General features: G+C 56.3%; 3 protein-coding genes across 10 annotated transcripts in view; all 3 read right to left on the reverse strand.

The window, feature by feature from the left end:
* Positions 1-3,653: 3,653 nt before the first annotated feature.
* Positions 3,654-9,944, reverse strand: DOK3 (docking protein 3). The gene is made up of 6 exons (XM_032403486.1): positions 9,727-9,944; positions 8,239-8,468; positions 6,977-7,282; positions 4,953-5,052; positions 4,669-4,841; positions 3,654-4,565 (listed from the first exon to the last, which is right to left on the reverse strand). Exons 2-6 carry the CDS (start codon positions 8,302-8,304, stop codon positions 3,867-3,869), a joined length of 1,344 nt encoding a protein of 447 aa, XP_032259377.1. The 5' UTR covers positions 8,305-8,468; positions 9,727-9,944; the 3' UTR covers positions 3,654-3,866.
* Positions 9,945-10,283: 339 nt separating this feature from the next.
* DDX41 (DEAD-box helicase 41) lies at positions 10,284-15,581 on the reverse strand. 2 transcript variants are annotated; one of them, XM_032403835.1, is made up of 17 exons: positions 15,477-15,581; positions 15,283-15,393; positions 14,869-15,028; positions 14,721-14,795; positions 14,532-14,592; positions 14,270-14,379; positions 13,818-13,890; positions 13,538-13,691; positions 13,326-13,462; positions 12,341-12,503; positions 12,028-12,159; positions 11,673-11,744; positions 11,441-11,537; positions 11,154-11,303; positions 10,989-11,060; positions 10,763-10,873; positions 10,284-10,637 (listed from the first exon to the last, which is right to left on the reverse strand). In XM_032403835.1, exons 1-17 carry the CDS (start codon positions 15,501-15,503, stop codon positions 10,501-10,503), a joined length of 1,842 nt encoding a protein of 613 aa, XP_032259726.1. In that variant the 5' UTR covers positions 15,504-15,581; the 3' UTR covers positions 10,284-10,500. The 2 variants fall into 2 exon arrangements, with proteins under 2 accessions (XP_032259726.1, XP_032259725.1); XM_032403834.1 differs by having other exon boundaries at positions 14,270-14,406.
* A 2,397-nt stretch (positions 15,582-17,978) lies between these two features.
* Positions 17,979-21,827, reverse strand: part of FAM193B (family with sequence similarity 193 member B) — a 32,345-nt gene continuing 28,496 nt past the window's right edge. For all 7 annotated transcript variants that reach the window (XM_032403839.1, XM_032403837.1, XM_032403838.1 and 4 more), the window contains 3 exons: positions 21,632-21,707; positions 20,714-20,811; positions 17,979-18,887 (listed from right to left, as the gene is read on the reverse strand). In XM_032403839.1, the coding sequence (XP_032259730.1) occupies positions 20,715-20,811; positions 21,632-21,707 (173 nt within the window). In that variant the 3' untranslated portion in view covers positions 17,979-18,887; position 20,714. The remainder of the gene's footprint in view (positions 18,888-20,713; positions 20,812-21,631; positions 21,708-21,827) is intronic.

Raw genomic sequence — 21,827 nt, forward strand, 5'->3', positions numbered from 1 at the left:
CTCTCACTTTGTTCAGATCTCTGCTCTGCTGTTGCCTCCTCCAAGGGGCCTTCCCTGATCACCGTATCTAAAACAATAGCTCCTTGACATGTCACTTTCATTGGGCACTTAGTCCCTTACCCTGCTTTATTTTTCCCCATAGCACTTACCACCATCTGACATTATATTAGGTGCTTGTTTCTTCATTGCTCTTTGTCCTCATTAGAATGTCAATCCCATTAGAGCAGGGATTTGTCTGTCTCATGCACCATTTCCCCAGTGTCTGTACACAGGGGATGTGAATGAAGAGATGAAGGATTGAGAAGGTGAAACAGCAAATGAGTAAGAGAACAAGTGGCGGCCTGGGGGTCCTGGCAGTCCTCCAGCAGAGGACACCAGGGTCCTATTCCTTGGCTTGTGCAAGGTTCAGGCCTGGATGAAGCCACCAATGTTCCCTGCAAAGGCAGCCCAAGGGGACAGGCCCCAGGCTAGGACACAGTGCCCCCTAGTGTCCAGGACACGTGCAGCTCCAGGGCGAGGCCCGAGAATCCTGGAGATTTGCAAAGACTTTCTCTTTTATAGACTGGTTGTAATCTCACAAAAACTGACATAAAGCAAAGAGGCTTAGATTTGTAATAAAAAAGCATGCCAGAACAGAGACCCAGAGTTCTAGGTTCCAGTTCTGGCCATGACCCTAATTCTCTAGGTAACCTTCAGTGTCCTGGGATTTGCTGAGCTATCAAGGGCTGGTTTGCCACTGTGGGGTGGAGGGGTCCTTGCTGCAGCCAATCGGACTGGGGAGCCTCTTGGCCTCAGCTTGCTTTATGGCCGGCAGCCTGATCGATCATGGGAAGACTTTCCCTGTCATAGGGAGGACATCACCCCCTCCCATAAGCGGGGCCGAAACCTACCTCCCCTTGCCTCTAACATCCTTCCAGGCTTTTCTCTCTGTGGCCAGCACTGCACAGAACCCCCCTGCCCACAACCTCCTTTCACACATTGCATCTGGAGATGTCTTTCAGACATCCAGGAGTCTGGTGTGCAGTTGGATTCTTAAATCTGGAGTTCAGGGGGACAGGTCTGTGCTGAGATGTACGTTTGGGAGTCCTGAGCATTTAGATGGTCTATGAGATCTGGAGATAGAATTGGCTCACTTATGGCAATGGTTCTCCACCTTGGACTCCCACAGAAATCATCCGGGAAATTGAAAAACTGGACACTGGTGCCCACGCCGCACCTAGACTGATGAAATCTCAGCCCCTGGGTGCAGGACAAGGCGTAGGCATTTTTAAGGAGGCTCCAGGTGATTCCGTGTGCAGCCAGGGTTGAGCTACACTGTGTCTGAGGCCGGAGCCCCAGGCAGAACTCTGGCAGACGAGGTGCCGGCCGAGGCTGGGAAGGAGAGATCTGTGACGAGGGAGGAGAACCAAGTGAAAATGGTGTTTTAAGGAGAGATGTCAGATCCTGCTGAGAAGCTGGGGAGACCAGGTTGCTTTTGTTTTGGGGAAGAAGAGGTTGGTGACCCTAATAAGAGTGATGTAATGGATCAGTGGGGCCCACGGGGAGACTTGAGTTGGCTAAAGGGAGAATAGGAGAAAGTGGAAATGAAAGTAATCAACAACACTTTTGAGGAGTTTCACCGTGAAGGGGAAAAGGGAACGGGGAGGTGGCTGAAGCCGAATGTGAGGTCAAAGGTTTCCTTTAAAGATGTGAAATTATGGAGCGTGTTTGCATGTGGCTGGAAAGGATGATGGCGATGGTGGAATTCATGGGTGAGGAGAGAGGATGGCTCAGTTTGCCAAGCTGGGAGGGGACGGGGGCTGGGGTCAGAGCACGCGGGTTGGGGAGCAGACACTTCTGTCATCGTAGGGCAGGACGGAAATGGTGTGGCTGCTGGTGCGCTTGCCAGTGAAGTGCTGGGAGGTTGAGGGGCTTCGCTGCTGTCAGCTGCCATCTGTCCAGGATATCTTTGAGATGAGAAGGAGTGGGGATGGAGAGGAGAAGGTGAGAAGGTCTTGGGATGGAGGAGCTCTCCGGAGAGCCTGTCTGTCTGAGCTTTGAGATCACATCGTGAGAGAATGTGGTCAGCCTGGTTGCGTGAATTTCTCTGGCCACGGGCAGCTGCCGGGGGACAGGCATGGAGGGGAGTTGGGTTCACCTGAGGCTGGGCATTTTGCCAGACAAATAAGATGGAAGAAGAGAGGAGCACAAGGGGGTTGCTCCATTGGCGGAGCAAAGAATCGAAGTTGGACAAGGATGGCGTTGTGGAGAGCGACTGCACAGATGGTGAGGAAAGGGTCCTGTAGGCCAGTGTGGTTGGAGAGGAGCTTTATGGGCCATGCCAGAGGAAGTGGGCTGGAAGGAGAAAAGGAGGTGGCCAGAGGTGGATGCTTGGAAATAAGATTGTGAAGAGGGAGCATCACTGTCATGAAGAGGCGCAGGATGTGCCAATGGCATGGGTGGTGGAGGCAGAGTTGAGGTCAAGGGGCTGGGGGCAAGATTCTTGGGGGCATGATGCTTTTGTGCAGGGAGGCCTCAGGCATGGTGACAGGAGTAGCATGAGGGCACCAAAGTCTTCAAGACACTTGTTTATCTCCCTCTGGAACATGAGATCCTTGAGAACGGAACCTCACTGAATTATGGGGTGCCTGGGTGGCTCAGTCGGTTAAGCCTCTGACTCTTGATTACGGCTCAGGTCATGATCTCAGGGTTGTGAGATCAAGCCCCATGTTGGGGCTCCGTGCTGAGCATGGAGCCTGCTTAGGATTCTCTCTCTCCCTCACCCGCCCGCCCCACACTCTCTCCAAAAAAAAAAAAAAAAGGAAAACAAAAACAAAAGGACCTCACTGTCTTGAACATGGCAGTGTCCCCAGTGCCTGGCACAGAGTAGGCAGGCAGTAAAACTCTAAGGCATGAATGCATGCCTGGTAGGTAATTTGACCTTTGTCCTTGACAGTTGAGGAGACTGAGGCCCAAGGTTCCCAGAAGTGTCTGCACATTTTGGAGTCTTACTGGGGAGCCGGTGTTTTGGTTGTGCAAATCTTTGAAGTCCCTTCCACCTGCCCTTCCCCCACCCCCCACCTATTACCTCCTCCCCAGCTCAGGCTACTTGGTCTCCAGTTGGGCTCCCTCAAATTTGTTTTCCACACTGCTCCTTCTATAATCTATGTCTCTCTGCTGAGGATGAGACCAAGCTCACTGCAGGATGGTCAGGCCTCTCATGCTTGGCCACCAACTCCCTGTCAGCCCCATGCTTTTCCCTTTATCTCTGGGCCAGTGCAGATGCACCCTCAGCCTGGAAAGACCGGGGGCTTGCTGTCCACCTGGTAAGGCTCCGCCTGTCCTTCATGCTTAACTCAGAAGGCACCTCACGCATGGGCAAGCCCAATTTCTCCTCCTGCCTTACTGTCCCTGTCATTTTTGTTGCACAGGACTGACTACATGGGCCCTAATTATCTGCATCCCACCCATCTGGTCAAGTGGACTGGAGCCCACGGGTCGCAGAGGTCAAGTGCAGGCTAGGTGTGTCCCCGGCACCCAGCACAGGGCGCTGGTGTTTGCTTCAGGGCACGTGAGTGAGGGTCTGTGTGTCTGTGTGGCTTGGTGAGCACCACTGCCAAGAGCTGAAGGGAGGAACTGTACACTACGCACTACAAGGTGGGAGCAGGAGCAGAGCTGGGAGGTTTTATTACCAGCAAACCTGTATACTGTACACGGCGGGGGAGGGGGGACCGGTGGGGCACAGGAGGGGTCCTCCCCAGCCTGCCTGCCTTACCCCTGCAGGCCAGAGTGGATGCAGGGCTGTGTCCCAGATGTCCATTGTTGGCCCTGGCCCAGGAACAGCAGAACACCTGTCTTTCCTCCTGCCACAGAGCCAGGCAGGGCTTTCAGGGCCGGTCACAGGGGACTGGGCCCTTCTTCCGCTCACGGCTCAGCAGAGTCACCAGCTTGGCCTTGAAGCCCGTGTGAGCACTGGGGCGGCCAGAGCTCCCAGCTTCATCACTGTCGCCCAGCTCTAGTTCCAGCAGCCGCCGGTACTGGGCCTCGAGGCTGCTGTCGTGGGCAGGGCCCGGCCAGCCCAGGTCCTCGCTGTTGTGGTAGATGGGGCTGGCCAGGGGGCTGCGGCGGCTGGGACTCTCCTGCTCAGGGTCCCTATCCCTGGGCAGCACGGGGCCTGCCTCCAGCAGGCATAGGTTCTCATAGAGGTGCTCGGCATTGCCTGGGGGCCCACTGGCCCGCTTGCACACAGATGCGTAGAGCCCAGACACCGGCTCATCGTGGGGCACCAGGCTCAGCAGTGGGGGCAGGCTCTGGGGGCCGGGCTCAGCCAGGCGTGCCCTCCGGGAGCTGGGCGGCTCCAGCCCTGGGGGCACCTCCCGCAGCTCTCCTGGCGGGTCCAGTGAGGGCAGGGAGGTGGCCCGAGGCAGGGGACAGGGCCGGGGCCCAGCCTCCTCTGGCAGCCGTTCCTGCTGGCGGGCAATGGCAGCGGCCACGGCCCTGCACAGGTCGAGGGCTCGGGGGCTGCTGAAGGCGAAGAGACCCTCGCCCGAGTCACAGCGGCGTCCAGCTTCAAAGGAGAACACGTCCTGGACACGGGGTTAGGGGGTGGTATGGGTGGGTTCGCGGCAGAGGGACCTGGGCTCCTGTCCACCTGCCACCCTTCCCAGCAGGGCACTCCTTGCACCTCACCTTGTCAGAGCCGAACTTGCGCAGGAAGCGGTAGGGCCAGGTGTAGAGGGCCTGGGGGCTGGAGGGTTCCCGCAGCTGGATGGTGTCTTGGCTTAGCACTAGGAGGTAGGGCCCCTTCAGCCGGCAGCGGGTGGCAGCCTCGGTCCTCTGCACCACCACTGGAAACTCGCCCACTGCAGGCAGGAGGGTGGCGAGGGCATCAGGGATAGCCCGCCTGGGTCCCCCAAAGGTCCCAGCCCTGGGTGGAGGACGGCTGAGGCTGCCCCTGCCCCTCCCTGACTCACCTTCTTGCCAGGAGGAGTAGATGGAATTCTCCTCCATGGGGACCAGGCCCCTCTTGGAAGCTTCCACCTCCCCTGGTCCTGAGGAATACTCCCCTATGCCCTGGAGAATGAAAAACAGTCAGAAGTTAGAGCCTTCCCCCCACTCCTCTTTCTACATCCTCTCCCTGGGGCCAGTAACCCAGGACTCCAGGCCAAGCAGGAACATCCAGGGACTGGGGTGCCACTTCCAGTTCTGCCCCCGACACACTGCACGACCCTGGGGACCCCTCTGTTTCCCCACCTGCAGCCCCCATGTGCCCCCTTGAGGGTGCCGAGAGTTGTAAAGTAGCGGCACACAAGAGGAGGTCCCGTTGCACTTGCACTTGGCCAGGGACTGGGCCTGCCTGTGTGTGTCCCTAACAGCTTGGAGCTTTAGGGGTGGGACACGCAAGTGAATTGGCTTCTCTTCTCCAGGCCTCTTTCACCATCTCCCCTCACATCCTCTGAGCTCTGTCAGCACCTCCAGCACAACCACCTTGGCCCACGGTGGCATGGCCAGGGTCACATGCGACAGCTTCCTCACTGGTCTCCTTGTTCCTGTTCATTTCCTTTTTTTTTTTTTTAAACTTAAAATATTGTGGTGGGGACGCCTGCGTGGCTCAGTCAGTTAAGCGTCTGCCATCGGCTCAGGTCATGATCCCAGGGTCCTGGGATAGAGTCCCACATTGGGCTCCCTGCTCAACAGGGAGCCTGCTTCTCCCTTTCCCTCTGCCCCTCTCTGCTCATACTCTCTCCCTCTCTCTCTCTGTCAAATAAATAAAATCTTTTAAAAAATAAAATATTGTGGTAGAATACACAACATAAAATTTACCATTTCACCATTTTAAAGTGTATAATTCAGTGGTTTTAGTATAGTCATAAGGTTGTGTAATGGTCACCTTTATCTAGTTCCAGAATTTTTCATCATTCCACATGGAAACCCATTAGCAGTCCTTACCCACTCCCCCTTCCCCAGCCCCTGGCAACCGCTAAGCTGCTTTCTGTCCCTATAGATTTGCCTATTCTGGGTGTTTCACATAAATAGACTGATACTAATATGTCGTCTTTTGTGTCTGGCTCCTTTTACTTAGCATGATGTTCTCCAGGTTCATTTATTGTGTTAGCATGTATCACTACCTCATTTTTTTTTTTTTTTTTAATAGTCAGGTAATACTCTGTTGTATGCATAGACTACATTGGGTGTAACCATCAGTTAACAGACATTGGGGTTGTCTGCACCTTTGAGCTATTGTGAATATTGCTGCCCTGAGCATTCTCATACAAGTTCTGTTTGAACACCTGTTTCAATTCTCTTGGGTATACACCTACTAGTGCAATTGCTGGGTCATATGGCAACTCTATGTTTAAGTTTTTGAGGAACTGCTAGGCTCATTTCCTTTTGGTCCATCATAGACCCTGTGAAGCTTTAAAGCTCTCAGTCCCTGGCTCCCCAAAGAACCTCCCTCTCAAAGGCATCTCCTCTCACTCAGAATAAAGCCCTGAACTCTGCATGTGGCCCAGAGTAGTTTCAGCTGGCTCCCACCAAACTCTCCACCTTTGCCTCCTCCTGGGCTCCCTCCCACTCCTTACTCTCCAGCCATAGTGGCCTTTCTGCCCCTTTAACACGCCAAACTTTCCCCTGCCACAGGGCCTTTGCCCATGCTGCCCCCTCTGTTCAGGACACTCCTCAGACCTCAGTGTCTGGGTCACTCTTGCCTCAGATCTTTGCCTGGTGGGCTCTTATTTGTCCTTGAGGACTTGGCTCACTGTCCCTTCCTGAGAGGCCTTCCCATCTAACATCCCGCCATTCATGCCTGGTCCCACCAGCCTTTCATTTTCCCCACAGCATGAATGGCCATCTGAGATTCGTTCTGTGGACTTCGGGGCTATTCCCCCGAAGGCTCGCAGGTGCTTGGCAGGTACTTGCTGAGTGACAGGATGGGAGTGAGCATGGAGATGAACAAGGTCAGGGGTCAGGTGGCCCACCTCTTGCCCCTGATGCTCACCTGGAAGGCCAGCTGGCAGATGGGGCCCATCCATTCCTGGCGATGCTGCGCGGCCAGCAGGTGGCTTCGCTCTGTGGTGGTGAGCAGGAAGGCACCAGTGTCCTTGGGGCAGCTCTCGCCATCAGCGGGCAGCACAGACACGCAGTCAGCCAGGCGGATGATCCGCCGTTCCCCACGCCGGCTGGGGCCTGCAGACCTGTCACATGTTGGCCCCAGGCCACCATCCCGGACCTCCCAGTTCTCCAGCCGTGCCACACCTGATGGGCTTCCTGCATACAGCAGACCCCATACCTTCCGCCAGGACTTCTGTGGGAGATGAGGATGGGGGAAAAGACCCTTCGGTGGTGGTTCTCCCTGTAGCTCAGCTCAGCACACGCTGCTCAGCAAGTGCTCCTGGCCACCCTGGCTGGCCTCTGCTTCCCCCAGATCCACAGGCCCCAGAGAAGGGGGCCCTGCCAGGGCCAGCCCAGCAGGGGGGAAGAGTCTGTGCTGGCGGGCGGTCAGCTGTGGGTTCAAGTCCATCCCACCAATTGCCTAACTGTGACCCCTATGAGCACTAGTGTCCTCATATCTCAAAAGCCCTGAGAACGCAAGGTTGGGGCTTCTACTGGATCACGTCCCTGACGTGGTTGAAGCAGACCACCTGATGCTACCATTGTATTGGTGCCCCCTACGCCCTCTCCCCAAAGAAAAGGTCACTCGGGCCATGGGACAAGGGCTGAGCAGGAGGGAGGCCTCGGTCTCATGATGGCAAGGAAGGAAACATGCAAATAGCGTAAAGCAAAGGAAACAGACTGTTTATCTGCCTGGGCAGCAGCTGCAGCTGAGCTGTGAGGGTGAAGGGCCTGCTGCCTGGGGAGAAAGGCAAAGCCCCCAACTGTGTCCTGTAACAGGGCTGGGAGGAGCTGAGCCCTCGTCTGCAGGCTGGTGCTCCTCCGACTCAGCCCCGGCCTTGTCCACAGGAGCCTGGGTGCCTCTACTACACAGGGCGGAAGGCTGTTGGGTTAGCCAGCCTCTCAGCTCTGCCCTGCCCCAAGGTTTGGATTCTTAGATCCTCCCCGTGCTTGGCTTCCCCATCCGCAAACAGGACAGGCTCTCCAAAAGGCCCACTCAAGCTGAGAATGGGGCTCTGCTCTACTCCCCAACACCTTGGTTGGGTTCCCCACCCTGACTCCTTCCCCATTCTCCCAGGTCCCGGTGGGCTGAGGCTGGGGCCGCCGCCTACCGTCCTGGACAAGCTGCCTGGCAGCCAGGGTCCCCACCTTGCCGAACTTGATGTGCTGCTGATAGAGGATGCCGTCCTTGATGGGAGTCTCCCGAGGCTCCATGGCCGCTGCCAGGCCCCGGGACTGCCACTCCGAGGGCCTGATGAGACTGGTGACAGGCCGGAGGGGAACTCCTCACACTTCCCCTTCTGGCCACTTCCCCCTCCCTCTGTCCAGAGAGGCAGCTGCAGGGCTGGGGGGAGGGGCGCCCGTCTTCAGTAAAGGAGCTAGGATAGGGGTGGGGACATCACATATTTCTTCCTCGGGGTCCAGCTGGCCCAAGGCGCCCACGTGTGCCTGGCGGGGGGCCTCAGACCCCCGGAGGGCGGCTGACCTCTGCCTGCACCTGGGTCAGCTGGCTGTGAGTCATAAGCTCCGACCTCTCCTCTGAGCAGGACAGTCGCACACCCGGGCACTTGACGTTCCCGCGGCCCTGTCCCTGCCCCAGGACCTCCTCTAGCCAGACTGGCCTGCTCCTTGCTTTCCCCACTCTTGAGCTCTGGTTGGTACCCTCTCAGTGCCGCTCTGCTGGCCTTTATCTTGGAAATATTTCTAATATTCACCTGCTCCCCTCTGTCTTCACAGTCCCTGTCCATTACTAGCCTCTTATCTCCCCTTTGAACCACTGCCTGACAGGGCCCACTGTGGTCCTTTCCACCAACCCCAAACCAACCCCTCTGACTACCCCCTGCCTGGGGGTGTAGCCTGGGCTCCTCAGCCCTACACTCAAGGTGCCCTGTCCTGGCCTCCACCTCCCCTCGGCCCAGTGCCTCCCAGGAACCCCTTACCACTGTGCCACTTGATAGCTGGGCTGCCTCTTCCCCTGGGGAGGCCCCCCTTGACCACCCCACGCCGAGCACAAGGGCCCCACCAGTGAGCCCGTCCTCACAGCATGGCCCAGTCATGTGAGCATGAGTGGCATGCCCCCATTGGGTCCCTGGAGAGATCACATGCTTTTTTTAAACTTTGCTTCTTGCTAGGCACTTTTTTTTTTTTTTTTGGGCCTCACCTTGCTGGAGGCTACTACTGGGGCTCTGAGTGTGTGTCTGAATTCTGGGGACAGCCTCCTGTCACTCATTCAATGCCACCTTTAGGCAGGCATGTGTAAGCAGGCTGAGCAATACTCTTTAGGGTCGCATATGGGGTGTGGGCAGAAGTCTTTTCCATGGGCCTCTCCACCCTGCTTTGTGTCCCTTGCAGCCTGGGCAGCCCCAAGCTCCAGCAGCCGGACAGTCTGTTCTTTGCATTCTCATTGCCATTTCAATGATGAGGAAATCGAGGCTCAGAAATATTAAGTAACTTGCCCAAGGCCAAACACCAAGTGACAAACATGACTTGAGCAACTGCTGTCCTGCTGGGATAAGCATGTGGTCTTGCACATGAAGAGCCGGGCCCCGAGGACTTGCTGCCCATCCCTTGCCAGACGTGGAGATCCTGCGCCATCTGCCACCCCCGTTATTCCCATCTCCTGTCTCTCCTACTTACCTATGAGCCTCCCAGCAGGCGTCTGCCTGAATTGCCTGGATCCTGAGCCCAACTGACAGCCAGGCACAGAGTGAGGTCAGTGAGTGCTAGCTGCCTGAGTGGTGGTCCTGTGGCGTCTGCTGCCCCCTCAGCGAGGTGGACAGAGGGTTCCCCACTGGGAGTCTGTGCGGGCAGGCAAGTGGGCAGGGGGCCTGAGGCAGGAAGTCGCCTCCCAAGGGGCTCCGGGAGCTTCATACAACTGACAGGAAGAGGGAGGCTGGGGCAAGTTTGGAGATTATAAGAGCCAACCAGAGACCAGAAAACCCAGCCATTTCCCCCGGGCCCACCAATGCGGTCTCTCCCTGAGCCACAAATCCAGCTCGCCCAGAGGAGCTACCCAGAGCTCCCAGCAGGGGGCCCCAGGTACGTGGCTCTCTCCACAACCAAAACCCAGCCAGCCGTGTTGGCAGTAGCGGTGGGAGATGCCAGTTCCCCCGCCTTAGAGGGGCTACGGAGGTCAGAGGGTGAGGCCTGTCCAGGAAGCAGGGATCAGGGAAGGCGAAACACAGAGGCAGGGCTGGGCTGAGACCAGGGAGGTTTGTGCTTTAATGACAGCTGGGGCAAAGGGGAACAAAAATAGTAATTCTGGGGGACAGAGGGAGCAGGCAGCCAGGCCCAGCCTGGCCCAGCCCAGGCCAGCTGGGCCGAAGATGCTGGCTTTTTGTCCAGGGGGCTGGTGTGTGTAGGAGGTGGCTGGAGACTGAGGTCTCTTGGAGACAAGGGATGACAGATGGCTCAGAAGTCCATGGAACTGTGGGCCAGGTAGTCCTTGCGGCCGATGTTGCTAACCTGCTTGGTCTGCATAGCCTCGAGTTTGGGGCAGTCAGTGATTCGATGGCCCAAGCCCCCACAGAATGCACAGCCACGCTCTCCTGGGGGCATGGGGGTGAGAGTCAGCAGGACTGCAGGACCAGGCTCCACACCCCAGACCTTGGCTTCCCGTCATGTTCCCCTGCCCCCGCCCGCACCGCCCCAGGGTCTCCTGGCCAGCGGTCACCTCCAATGTCCAGCATGGACTCATCCCCACAGTGCAGCACTTGTAGCACAGGGGGCACCTTCTGCTTAGCCTCCAGCAGCAGGGCTTTCAGGTCCATCAGCACCGACTCGTCTGTGGGGGTAGGAGGGAACCATGAGGCCCAACCCTAGGCCCTGCAGCCAGGACCTGGATAGCCACAGGCAGAGGACCCAGGGCACAGCTGGGGTGGCCCTGGTGGCAGCCTTACCACAGGCCTTGTTGATGAAAGTGGTGGCGATGCCTGTGTTTCCTGAGCGCCCGGTACGGCCGATACGGTGCACTGCAGAGAGGGAACAGAACCTCTGGCCTACTGCCCAGGGGCTGGGGCCCAGCCTGCACCCCTGACACCTCGCCCCCTACCCAAGCTCCCCACCGTAGTTCTCGATCTCCTCAGGCATGTCATAGTTTATGACATGCTGGATGGCAGGGAAGTCCAGGCCCTTGGAGGCTACGTCTGTGGCCACCAGGACATCCTTCTTGCCCTCCCGGAATGCCTCGATGGCCTTGGTCCGTTCCTCCTGGTCTGGGGAGGGTTAGGCAGGAGCTGTTAGAGTGACAGGAGTCTGGGGAGTAGTGGCGGGCCTACTAGGCAGGGAGAGTGATTAGGTGAGGGCAGCAATGGCAGGAAAATCCATGCCTACGTGTGCACTACCCCCTGACCTTTGCCCCCATGGATGGCGACCGCCTCGACCCCCTTGAGCAGCAGGTACTCGTGGATGGCATCCACATCTGCCTTCTTCTCCGCAAAGATGAGCACCTGTCCAGGAAAGTCAACTTCAGTCATGGGGGCTGACCCCAACCGGGCGTGCCCGACCTTCTCCAGCATGCTGCCCCGACTCCCCCCTCCCCTTCATTCCAGGGGTCCTCAGCCAGCCTGGCGGGCTGCACTTACAGGTGGGGGTGTTTTCTGTAGGCACTCAAGCAGGTATACCATCTTGGCCTCCTCCTTGACATATTCCACCTCCTGCCATCACAGGGGCCAGGTCAGGTGGGCCTGCAAATGGGCTCACCAGCCCTGGCCCTGCCACAGAGCCTGGGACCCCAATCCTGGCTGGGAGGAAACCAGAAGCCTCTTGCCATAAAGCACTGGCTGCCCTAAGAATGTTTCCTGCTAAGGGCTGGGGATTTGAATGAAACCCCCAGTGCCCACAAGGTGGCCCCTCAACCCTACTCCAAGAGCTTCAACGCGGCCTGGCCAGATCCAACCCTCACAAGTGAGACCCTGCGCATCAGGAGTGCCTGCCCACCTGGATGACATCCAGGCTGGCGGCCCCAGCGCGGCCCACGTTGATTGTGACCGGCTTTACCAGGGCACTCTTGGCAAAGTTCTGAATCTTCTTAGGCATGGTGGCACTGAAGAGTAGGGTCTGCCGCTGGCCCTGAGGAAGAGTAGGGCTAGGACTGAGGGCATGTGAGGCCTGGGAAGGCCAAGTAGCTGGAATGTAGCCCCCTGAAGCAGGGGCAGTGGGTGGGCAGTGCCAGGCCTCAGGGCCTGCCACAGTTGAATGGGGTGTGGTGGGAAGGGTGGCAGGAATGCCCTAGCCAGGCAGGGACAGGCACCTTGAAGTAGGAGAAGATGGTGCGGATGTCGCCCTCAAAACCCATGTCAATCATGCGGTCAGCCTCGTCCAGAGCCAGGTAGCGGCAGATGTCTAGGCTGACCATCTTCTTCTGCAGCAAATCCATGAGGCGCCCAGGGGTGGCCACCATCATGTGCACACCGCTGGGGATCAAGAGGACCCTGAGGTCAGGGCTACCCGCCCATCCCTGCACCTAAGGGCTGGCATTCTGCTCATTCTGCCCTCTGGCCTCTTTCCTGTCTCTCCTCACCTGTCCCTTCATCACGTCCACCACCCTGCCCTACTTGTAAAACATGTCTCTTCTAGAAGGGGCTGCAACCTTCTTGACTACTGCTCTGCTCCAGAGCTCCGCCCCAGCCATGAATCAACCCTGCATACCCTTCCCTCTCTAGAAGGAGGGTGATCCTGAATCTCCACATAGGCCTCAGTATGTGCTCCCGCAGCTTCCTTTGTAGGCGTTGATGGGCTCACTTCCCTGGAATGCTAACTTAATCTTTTCTGTATCTGAATCTTCCCTGAGACTGGGAATGCCTTGGAAAGAAGGGCCTGAGTGTGGCCTGTCCGTGACTCCAGAGCCTGGTCCAGGGCAATTAGCATTGTCTGCTGGAGACTACACTGTGTGGAAAGGCCATGGATCTGGCCCTGCCCTAGTGTCTCAGCCTCCATGCTGGACCACACTGAATGACCCTGACCTTCCTGGACATCCTGGGTCCCCCACCTCTGTCTCTTCTGCCCAGAATGCCCTGAACCCTGACCTCCCAGATGCCCCCATTCCATCTGTCGTGCTCCCATAGTACCTTACCACATCCCTCTGTCCCACCCCAACTGATCTCCCCATTAGACAAGGAACTCCTTGAGGACAAGGAAGCTTCTGGAAGGGTCTGCAAGGGTAGCTAAAGCAAAGGGCCCTTTAGCTTGTCGAGGGGCTCTGGGGAGGCCCACAGGGTGGGGGTGCTTATGCTCACTGTCGGATGGTTTCCATCTGCTCTTTAACAGACATGCCCCCGATGCAGAGAGCGCAGCGCAGGAGTGGGGAGCTGTCCTCCTGCAGCAGGCGGCAGTAATACTCCAGGATGCCATGGGTCTGCCGGGCGAGCTCCCGCTGTAGGAACAGGGCAGAGGTTGGTACCAGAAGGTAGTCCTGTCTCCACTCTGTCTCCAGCCTGGTCTGTCTTACCGAGGGGCAGATGATGAGTCCATAGGGCCCTTCACGCTTGGAGAAAGGTAATCTTTTTTCTTGTTCCAGGCAGAACATGATGACAGGCAACGTGAACACCAGTGTCTTGCCTGAACCCGTGAAGGCGATACCTATCATGTCACGTCCAGACAGACTATGGGGAGAGGAGAGGCCTGAGGATCAGGTTCAGCAGAATGTAGGGAATGAGTCTCCAGATGGACACCTAGTGACTGCTCCTCCCCATCACCGCCCTCTTCAGGGCCCCCAGGTCCACACTCACATGGTGGGGATGCCCTGGATCTGAATGGGTGTTGGGTGGTGGATGCCTTTCTTCTTTAGGCCTCTCAGGATGGCTACGGAAAACAATCTCAGTATCATCCTTGTGTCTCACAGATACTTTATCAGGCCTCCCAAAGCTGTAAGATTAGCACTACTCCCACTCCCTTCAAGTTACAAATGAGGCCCAGAGAAAAAGAGAAAAAGAAAGACTTGTCTAAGATCTCTAGGATAACTGGAGGGAGGATTTACACCCAGGTCCACTTAAGGCCAATGTCACTTGCCCACTGAAGCTCCCTAATGGCAGAAGACAGTGAACAGGTACAGCTGGGGCAACTGAAATTCAAACCTAAGTCCCTCCATCTCCACTGGCTAGACCCATCGCTGCAGATGCTGAGCTCAGCGGGGGCTGGGACACAACCTCACAGTTGTTTGACTACCAAAGTTCCCAGGTACCTGCAGGAAATTTCATTTCCTTGAAGCTCTTGATGGGTGGTGGGATGCCATCTCCTTCCACCAGGATGTGGTACTTCTTCCGTACGCGTTCATGCCGCTCTTCAGACATGCTCAGGACATAACGGGGGGGTGTCCAACTGTGAGTGCGTGGTGGGGGTCAAGAGAGGCCCCGGGCACAACTGGCTGTGGGGTGCACCTGCCAGTCTCAGCCACTACCATTCCAAGTAAAAGTGACTGCCTTCCCACAGACTGAAAAACATACCTGGTTTTGATCGGATCATCATATGTGATTCCCTTGGCCATTTCCTTCACTGACATCAAGGCTGAGGAGACAGACGAGGCTCAGGGCTGGCTCTTGCTTCCCAGAGGCCAGGCCCATGAGATATAACATGCCTGGGGTTTGGGGAGGAGGCTCGGTCCACCTCCCCCTCTGCCCTGGCTACAACCATACCTCGGCCCTCAGCCACACTCTCCAGGATCTTTTCCTCTTCTTTCAGCTGCTTCTCCTTGGCAGACTCCTTGCGGGCTGAGGAAAGAAGCAGATGTCAGACACCAAAGCACTATACCAAGCTGAGCCTCCCCGCTGCTTTCCAGCCCACCTTCAGCCTTCTCTTTGAGGTGCTGGTGCTGATCCAGGAGGCTGACGTTGGACTGAGGGCCCAGCGGGATATCGTCCTCATCTCCCCGGGGCTCGCTGCCGCTGTCCTGCTGCTCCTCCTCCGCAGCTCCTTTGCGCCTTCGTTGCAGTAGCTTCTGGAGCTGAGGTTCCACCAGCGCCCCTCAGAGCCAAGCCCAAACCAGAGCGGAGCATTGGGCCCAGGGGGCCTGCGTCAAGATCTTGGCTTTTGGGAAAGGGATCTGTACCCTGCGACCTCAGATCAGGTTGCCCGTCCCTCGTTCGCCAGACGGCCACTGTCCCGAGTATTGGCAGCTCGCTCCACTGGCGGCCACCTCCCCCCAACCCCGCCCCCCGATCCCACGCCCTCATTCCTCTTCCGAACCGGGGCCCTCACCAGCAGTTGCCGGCGCTGTCGCAAAGGCACGTAAGGCACGTAGTCTTCGTCGTCCTCATCCTCCGTCTCGGAGCGGCTTCCTGTGGCAGTCGCCTCGTCGGTGCGAGCCCGCTACAAATACACAGAAGTCAGGCTCAGGCCCCCCCGCTTTCACTGCCGCTCGCCACAAGCGCGGACCCCTGCCTCGCTCCTACCTTCCGCTCGGGTTCCGAGTCCTCCATCCTTTGCTGCACGCATGCGCGCTACGGTAAAACCCCGCCTCAACTTTTGAGTGAAATCCAATCAGATGTGAAGAAGCGGAACGTGGGCGCCTAGCAACGACCTCTGAATGCCGGATCGCGCAGAGGGACAAACTTTCCTCTGAGACCCTGTCAGGCAGCGCGGCGTCAAAGTCCCTTGGGCGGCTGCGCATTTGTTGCCAGGGGCGAGGGCAAAGCGTCAGACAATGCATTATGGGACGCTGGAGGATTTGGAGCATGCGCTAAAGGCTCAAACGAAGTCTGGTGGAAGAAGGTCCCTAAAGTGGAGACCGGGGATCCCGAAGAGGCCGGCCGGCCAGCTGCCCAGCCTCGCCCAGAGTCTGACGTCATCAGGCACGTTCCGGGACGGGGCCAGCTGGGATCCCGCTCGGGCCTCCATCCCGGGCACGGGCGCGGGGACGGGGTGTGGCTTGCGGAAAAATGAATCAACTTACACTGCAGCTCTGACTGGCGTCCTCATCTATGTGAGACAACACGTATGTTCAGAGTGGTGAGGGATAAATAAAATGCTGGTGACAAGTGTTTTTTCGCTGAGGGTCTGTACATACATATGGAGCGATTATTATTGTAAATGCTGTAATAGAGCTTAGAGTAACTCACTGGGGAACAAGAGAAGACTTCAAGGAGACCTGAATCTGAGCTTCCACAGGTGTAGACTCTCAGAACAGGGAGTGGAGGAAAGAGAAGTTTTCTGATTGAGGGTCCTGTAGGAGTGAAGGCCTGGCCATGTGGAAGTACAGATTCTTCAAAGAACAAACAAACCATGTGGCCGGCTCCTGTGGAGTGGGGGTGGCCAAAGCTAAAGCTGGATACGTAGGCTGGGTGGCCCAGAGCATGCAGGGCTGACTGTCAAAGTAACTTCAACTTCACTGAGTACTTTATTTGTATTTATTTTTAAAGATTTTATTTATTTTGAGAGAGAGCTCGAGCGGGGGCGAGGGGCAGAGGGAGAGGGGGAGAGAGAATCTCAAGCAAACTCCACGCTGAGCAAGGAGTCTGACATGGGGCTAGATCCCACTATGCTGAGATCATGAACTGAGCCGAAATCTAGAGTCAGAGGACTGAGCCACCCAGGTGCCCCTCACAGGGGACTTTTAAAGAGGAGTGATGCGTCAGTACTATTTTTTCCTTAATTCATGTATTTATTATCAGCACACGCTGGGCATTGTGCACAGTGCTGAAGCAGATAAAAGATGAACAAGATACAAACCTGGCTTGTGAGTTTATGGATTAGTTGAGACAAAAATATAATGGGTCTTGAGGTTAAAAAAGGAGAAATAGTCTAAGACAGATAAAGTTGTACTTTTGGAAGCATCACAAGGCAGGGCAAACAGATTCTCCTAGTAAAAGTGGCCTTTCAGCTGGAATGTGAAGGATAAGCAGGACACGATGAAGGAAAGGTAATCTGGGAAGAAGGAAACGTGAGCCAAAGTTGGGAGACCTGAGGGTGCCAGGCCTAGAGGGAGACTGAGGTCATCTGGTGTGGCTGGAGTGAAGTGCTGGGAGGCAGGGGTCAGGCATGGAAGGCTCTGAATGCCACCCACAGGTCTTTCTCTGTAGGTAAAGCAGCTCCTTGATCAGACAGGCAATTTTTGAATGATGAAGCAGAATTTTAGGTAGCTATGCCAGTTCGACTCCAGGGCAGGAGCCTGGTGCGAGACTTAAAGGGAGAGAGGAAGGGAGAGGGGAACACAGATAATATGTATACAGAGACAGGTTTCACAGGGGCATATGCAGACTTCCTTGGGGATTAGGAAAGGCCAGGGACCAGGAATTGTGAGTCTTGAGCCTGTCCTTGCCTGTGGGCGATGCTTTTTAACTTCTTTAGAAGAGGAAGCTGGCACTGACTGCCCATGGTGGGGTTCATCCTGGGAGGAGGTGGAAAGGGGAGGGAATGGTTTCTTTTTTCTTTTAAAGATTTTATTCATTTATTCATGAGAGACACAGAGAGAGAGAGGCAGAGACAGAGGGAGAAGCAGGCTCCCCAAGGAGCAGGGAGCCCAATGCGGGACTCGATCCCAGGATCCTGGGGTCATGACCCGAGCCAAAGGCAGACGCTTAACCATCTGAGCCACCCAGGCGCCCAGGGGAATGGTTTCTGATCCTGCTTCCCAACACTCTGTAAAGGGCTCTTAGTGACTGTGTGGCCACAGCCTCCACTGCTCCCCACATAAGCTCAAGTTAAGTGTCAGTTTGAGAAAACGACAACAGGGACAAGGAGTTGGAGCACAAGTGTGTGTGAGGCATTTTTTTTTTTTTCAGCAAACCTGTAATATTAAAATCTGAATTTATGAACCAGATCTGCAGGGGGTGGGAGATAGGAATGAGGTAGTTTACTTTACTTTACAGTAGGGTTCATTATTTGCAACTCTCAAGTACTTAGGCTATGTGTGTCATTCCCACTGGAAAGTCAGATCCAATTTATAGAAACTCCATTTACTCCACTTCCCTTGACAATGTCAATAACCTAAGCAGGGTCGGGCCTGGTTAGTACTTGGATGGGAGACAATGTCAATAACCCAGGCTAAAGGTGCAGTCTGTAAAGGCCTCAAGCCTTTCCCAGACCCCTTCTCACAGCAGCTGCACAGAGACCGAGTCTCACTCCTCCATCTCGCAGAGGGGGAAAGAGGGCATGGGGAAGGGGCTGTTCCAGGTCACATACCAGAGTCCTGCCACTAGGAGAAAGTACACAGATGCGGCTGTTATACAGGCCTAGGCTCTAACTCTGCTCAGCCAGACTGCGTGCACTAAAGTCACTTTCCTGTCTTAGCTTTAATTTCCTCATCTGTAAAATGGGATAACAGCCCCATTTAGAACAGTTATGGAATTAAGTGAAAACTGCCAAACTGTTGACACATAATATCTGCTCAGTGAGGCTAATGACCAAGGCAGATCCCATGCTTCTGAGTACATTCCTCACCTCACCCCCACCCCAGACCAGCAAGCCATCAACACACTGACTCTGTGTCCAAATGTTGCTTTATCTTTCTGCAGGAAAGATCTTCACAGTATCAAAAGTAAAGAATTGAAAAACAAGAACAAAAACAAAACCAAACACAAAGAGAGCAGTGTTGGGCCAGCAGTACCATCAGCCCCCGGCCCACAGGCCAGTCCAGCCCCCAGGCTCTGAGTGAGGAGGCTGCGTAGCACCAGGAAGCGGCTCTGCGGAGGTCCTGAGGGGCCCCAGCACGGCACAGCATCCGTTCAACTTTTGGTTGGTCCAGGATGGCGAGGAGCAGGGAGGATCGTGGGCAGGTGGGTAGGGATGTGGAGGAAGAAATTGTAGACCTTCAGCTGGCAGTTGGGGTCTCAGGACACCCTGAAGCAGCTCGACCCGGCAGGGGCCTGAGAAAACAGAGCATGGCCATACCGTGAGCGATCCTTTGCCTGAGCCTCCGTGCGCCGGCTCTGGGTTTCCATGGATCCCCATGGGTAGGAACAGCTGCCTGCTATTTTTGTTCCCTGGGCTGAAAATACTGAATAGACTTCCTTGATTACCTTCAGCAGAGGATGCAGGTTAAGACCCTGCCAGGGGACAGCTCCCCTGGCACACATCTATCCAAGCCAGGGTGGTGTAAGAGCCCCGCCTCTGGCCTTTGCTGTCCTGCTGACAGGCAGGGGAGAGGCAGCGTACGCACTCAGGCTCCGGGTACACAGCCCAGGCTAGGTCCCGAATCTGCGCCTGCACTGCTTTCTCACACACTCTCCGGGCTCCCAGTCCCACTCAGAGGGGGTGGAAAAGGTCAATGGAGAGCCCTTAGAGTCGGGTGGGGCAGGGAGGGAACATCTCCTGCTTTGGGAAAGAGCTCAACCAAAGAGGGGGTCCCTGAGAGAAGATGGCCGAATGAGGTTTCCTGGCTGAGAGGGGCACTGGGCTGGGGGAGGGGTGTGCCCCTTTTTCTCTAAGAAGAGGCAACAAATCAAAGTGCCTGGGGTCCCCATAACTCCTGGATCCTGTGAAGTGGACAAAAGGGGCAGGAGGGCACCCTGGCCCTGGCAGAAGCTCCTGAGGGTGTGGACATTTCAGTTTGGCAAAAGATGAGGGAGCCTAGCCCCTTCAGAGAGAGGGGCTGAGGTGAGTCTAAAGACAGTCCTGACTCCAGGCAGCCCAAGGTGCCATAGGGAGCCCAGCCCCAAGGGTGGGGAATCCTAAAACCAGAAGAGGACAAGGAGACTCGGCTGAGGGTCCAGGAAGTCTGCTGCCCGACCCAGAGAGGAGCTGTCCTGGCACTGAGAAGAGAAGGAGTAGGAGGACAGGTGAGGACATCCTCCTGGGGTTCCCTGAGTTCAGCTCACCTGCCCCAGTTTCCTGTTGCTTTAAGGGCAGTTGTGTGATTGCCAGCCAGAAAAGGCCTGATCCCAGGGACAGAGCACAGGGTTATGATAGGGCACTGCACAGCCATTAGGCCGCAAACCTGGCACCAAGGCCTGCCTGCCAGCCACCCTTCTCTCCTGCACTATGGTGCTCAGCCCGGTGCCTTCTCTTGGTCTTCTGTTCTCAGTCCAGAACATCATCTGATATGTCAGTATTTCACACAAAAGGACTTGTGTAGGTGGTTGGGAGAGGAGCCCTGAGCCCAGCTGGGGGCCAGGTGTCTTCTTCAGGAGGCAGCTTAGCTATTAATTTCTTCATGGGGCTTCTCCTGTTTGGGGAGAGCACTTACCAACTCCTCCATGCCTAAATGACCTCACTGAGGCCTTGGTCTAGCTCATCTGCCCTCTCACTGGTCCTTTGGGGCTACCCACATCTTGCATGGCTTTAGCTGGGAAGCACCTGGGTAGCCTACCAGGCTGGGCAAGTGAGATTCAACCCTGAGGCTAATATTGTCAGGGGTGGGGGCAGTCCTCTGGGGATTAAGGCTGCCTAGGCACTTGAGAGGCAGCCAGTAAGGGAAGTAGAGGCCTGGTGGAGATAGCCCAGGGATGGAGATTCAGGAACATAGGCAGGAGGGAGCGATGAAAGGACAGAGGCCTAGGGGTGAGTGGCCACAGAAGAGATGGGGCCTGTGTCTGCAGAGCGCATAGCTGTCACTGTGGAGGTGCAGGGGCCCAGGGCTGGCAAGCCACTAGCCCAACTCCGTGCCCCAGAGCATGAAATGGTCTGGTGGGGACACAGAAGGTGACAGAACTCGGGGAAAGGGAGTACATGCAACGCTTGGGGGTCTCCATACCTCACTGAGCTGTGCTGGGAGTGGTTTTCTTGAGGCTGAAGTTGGTCCAGTTCACAGCAACTTTCTGGCGAGTTTGCTTTGCAGAATCCAAACAGAACCTATTAGGTTTGAGAGACAGCAGAAAAGCATAATCAGAGGTACCCCTCTCCCTGCTGGACCCCACTTCTAGACCCATGTGTCTTGGTCACTAAAGGAACCAAGTCAGCTCTGTACAACCCCTCTGGCTCCAGGGTATTGGGGTCTAGCAGGTTATGAGAGCTTTGCTGGCTTTCTGGACAGGGTGCCCACGAGCCCAGGGAACAGCGTATGAAGAGAGTGACACTGCCTCGGGATACAGGGTGGCTCCTCACGCTGTATTTTACTCTGGCTACACTGGACGGCCTTCTGCAACCCTAAGTACTGCGTGTTGTTTTCAGCCTGAAACCTCTGTGCCTACCAGCTCTGCTGTCACAAAGGCCCTGTTTGACCTGGCCCACTGGTTCTTACTTCTCAGGTCTCAGCTTGGTTCCCACCTCTTCTGGGAGCGCTGCCCACCCCTACGTCTCAGCTGGGTCTGCAGCCCCATGCCCTTACTCCTCCAACAGCACTTATCACTGGACTGTGTGTTTATGGCTCTCTCTCTCCATCTAGACCATATCTCATTTGCCTCCAGCCCAGAGCTCAGTCCAGGCAGAGCAGAGGAAGTGCAAGTGAACATACAAGGGGAATAAAGCTGGAGAAAGCCCTGGTTCTTGGGGCCTGACGTGCCTCCTTCTCCCTGTCCCTTACGCCTTCCCAGATGGCCTGTCCTGCCGTGCGGCTACCTGGGTTCCAGCAGATAGACTGGTGGGAGAGAGCCTGGAGAGGCTCTCCTTCTGAGGGTGTCAGGCTGAGGGTGAGCCTGAGTGAGGGTGGGCGAGAAGGCATCCCCACACCTACCTCTTGAAGTACTCCACCTCCCGGTCAGTCTCATCCATCTCCACCCCATCCATGTCCTTGGGCAGGAACACATCGTCTAGGAAGACACAGCCAGGAGGGCTCAGTGCCCACGGCCAGGCCTCTGGGGTCATGCTCTTGGGGCAGCACTGCCCACACCAAGGACTACCCTCCACCCTGTGGCCTGGCGGGGTGGGGG

This window comes from Phoca vitulina, unplaced genomic scaffold, assembly GCF_004348235.1.
Source record: "Phoca vitulina isolate PV1807 unplaced genomic scaffold, GSC_HSeal_1.0 scaffold6, whole genome shotgun sequence".
Lineage (NCBI taxonomy): Eukaryota > Metazoa > Chordata > Mammalia > Carnivora > Phocidae > Phoca > Phoca vitulina.

Coding starts and splice junctions, on each gene's coding strand:
- DOK3 (XM_032403486.1), bottom strand. CDS start 8,304: ATGGAGCCTCGGGAGACTCCCATCAAGGACGGCATCCTCTATCAGCAG. Junction 7,283..8,238: donor AGCACATCAAGTTCGGCAAG/GTGGGGACCCTG, acceptor CATCTCCCACAG/AAGTCCTGGCGGAAGGTATG. Junction 5,053..6,976: donor TCTGCCAGCTGGCCTTCCAG/GTGAGCATCAGG, acceptor TTCATTCTCCAG/GGCATAGGGGAGTATTCCTC.
- DDX41 (XM_032403834.1), bottom strand. CDS start 15,503: ATGGAGGACTCGGAACCCGAGCGGAAG. Junction 14,407..14,531: donor GATGATCCGATCAAAACCAG/GTATGTTTTTCA, acceptor ACGCACTCACAG/TTGGACACCCCCCCGTTATG. Junction 11,538..11,672: donor TACAGAAAACACCCCCACCT/GTAAGTGCAGCC, acceptor TTTCCTGGACAG/GTGCTCATCTTTGCGGAGAA.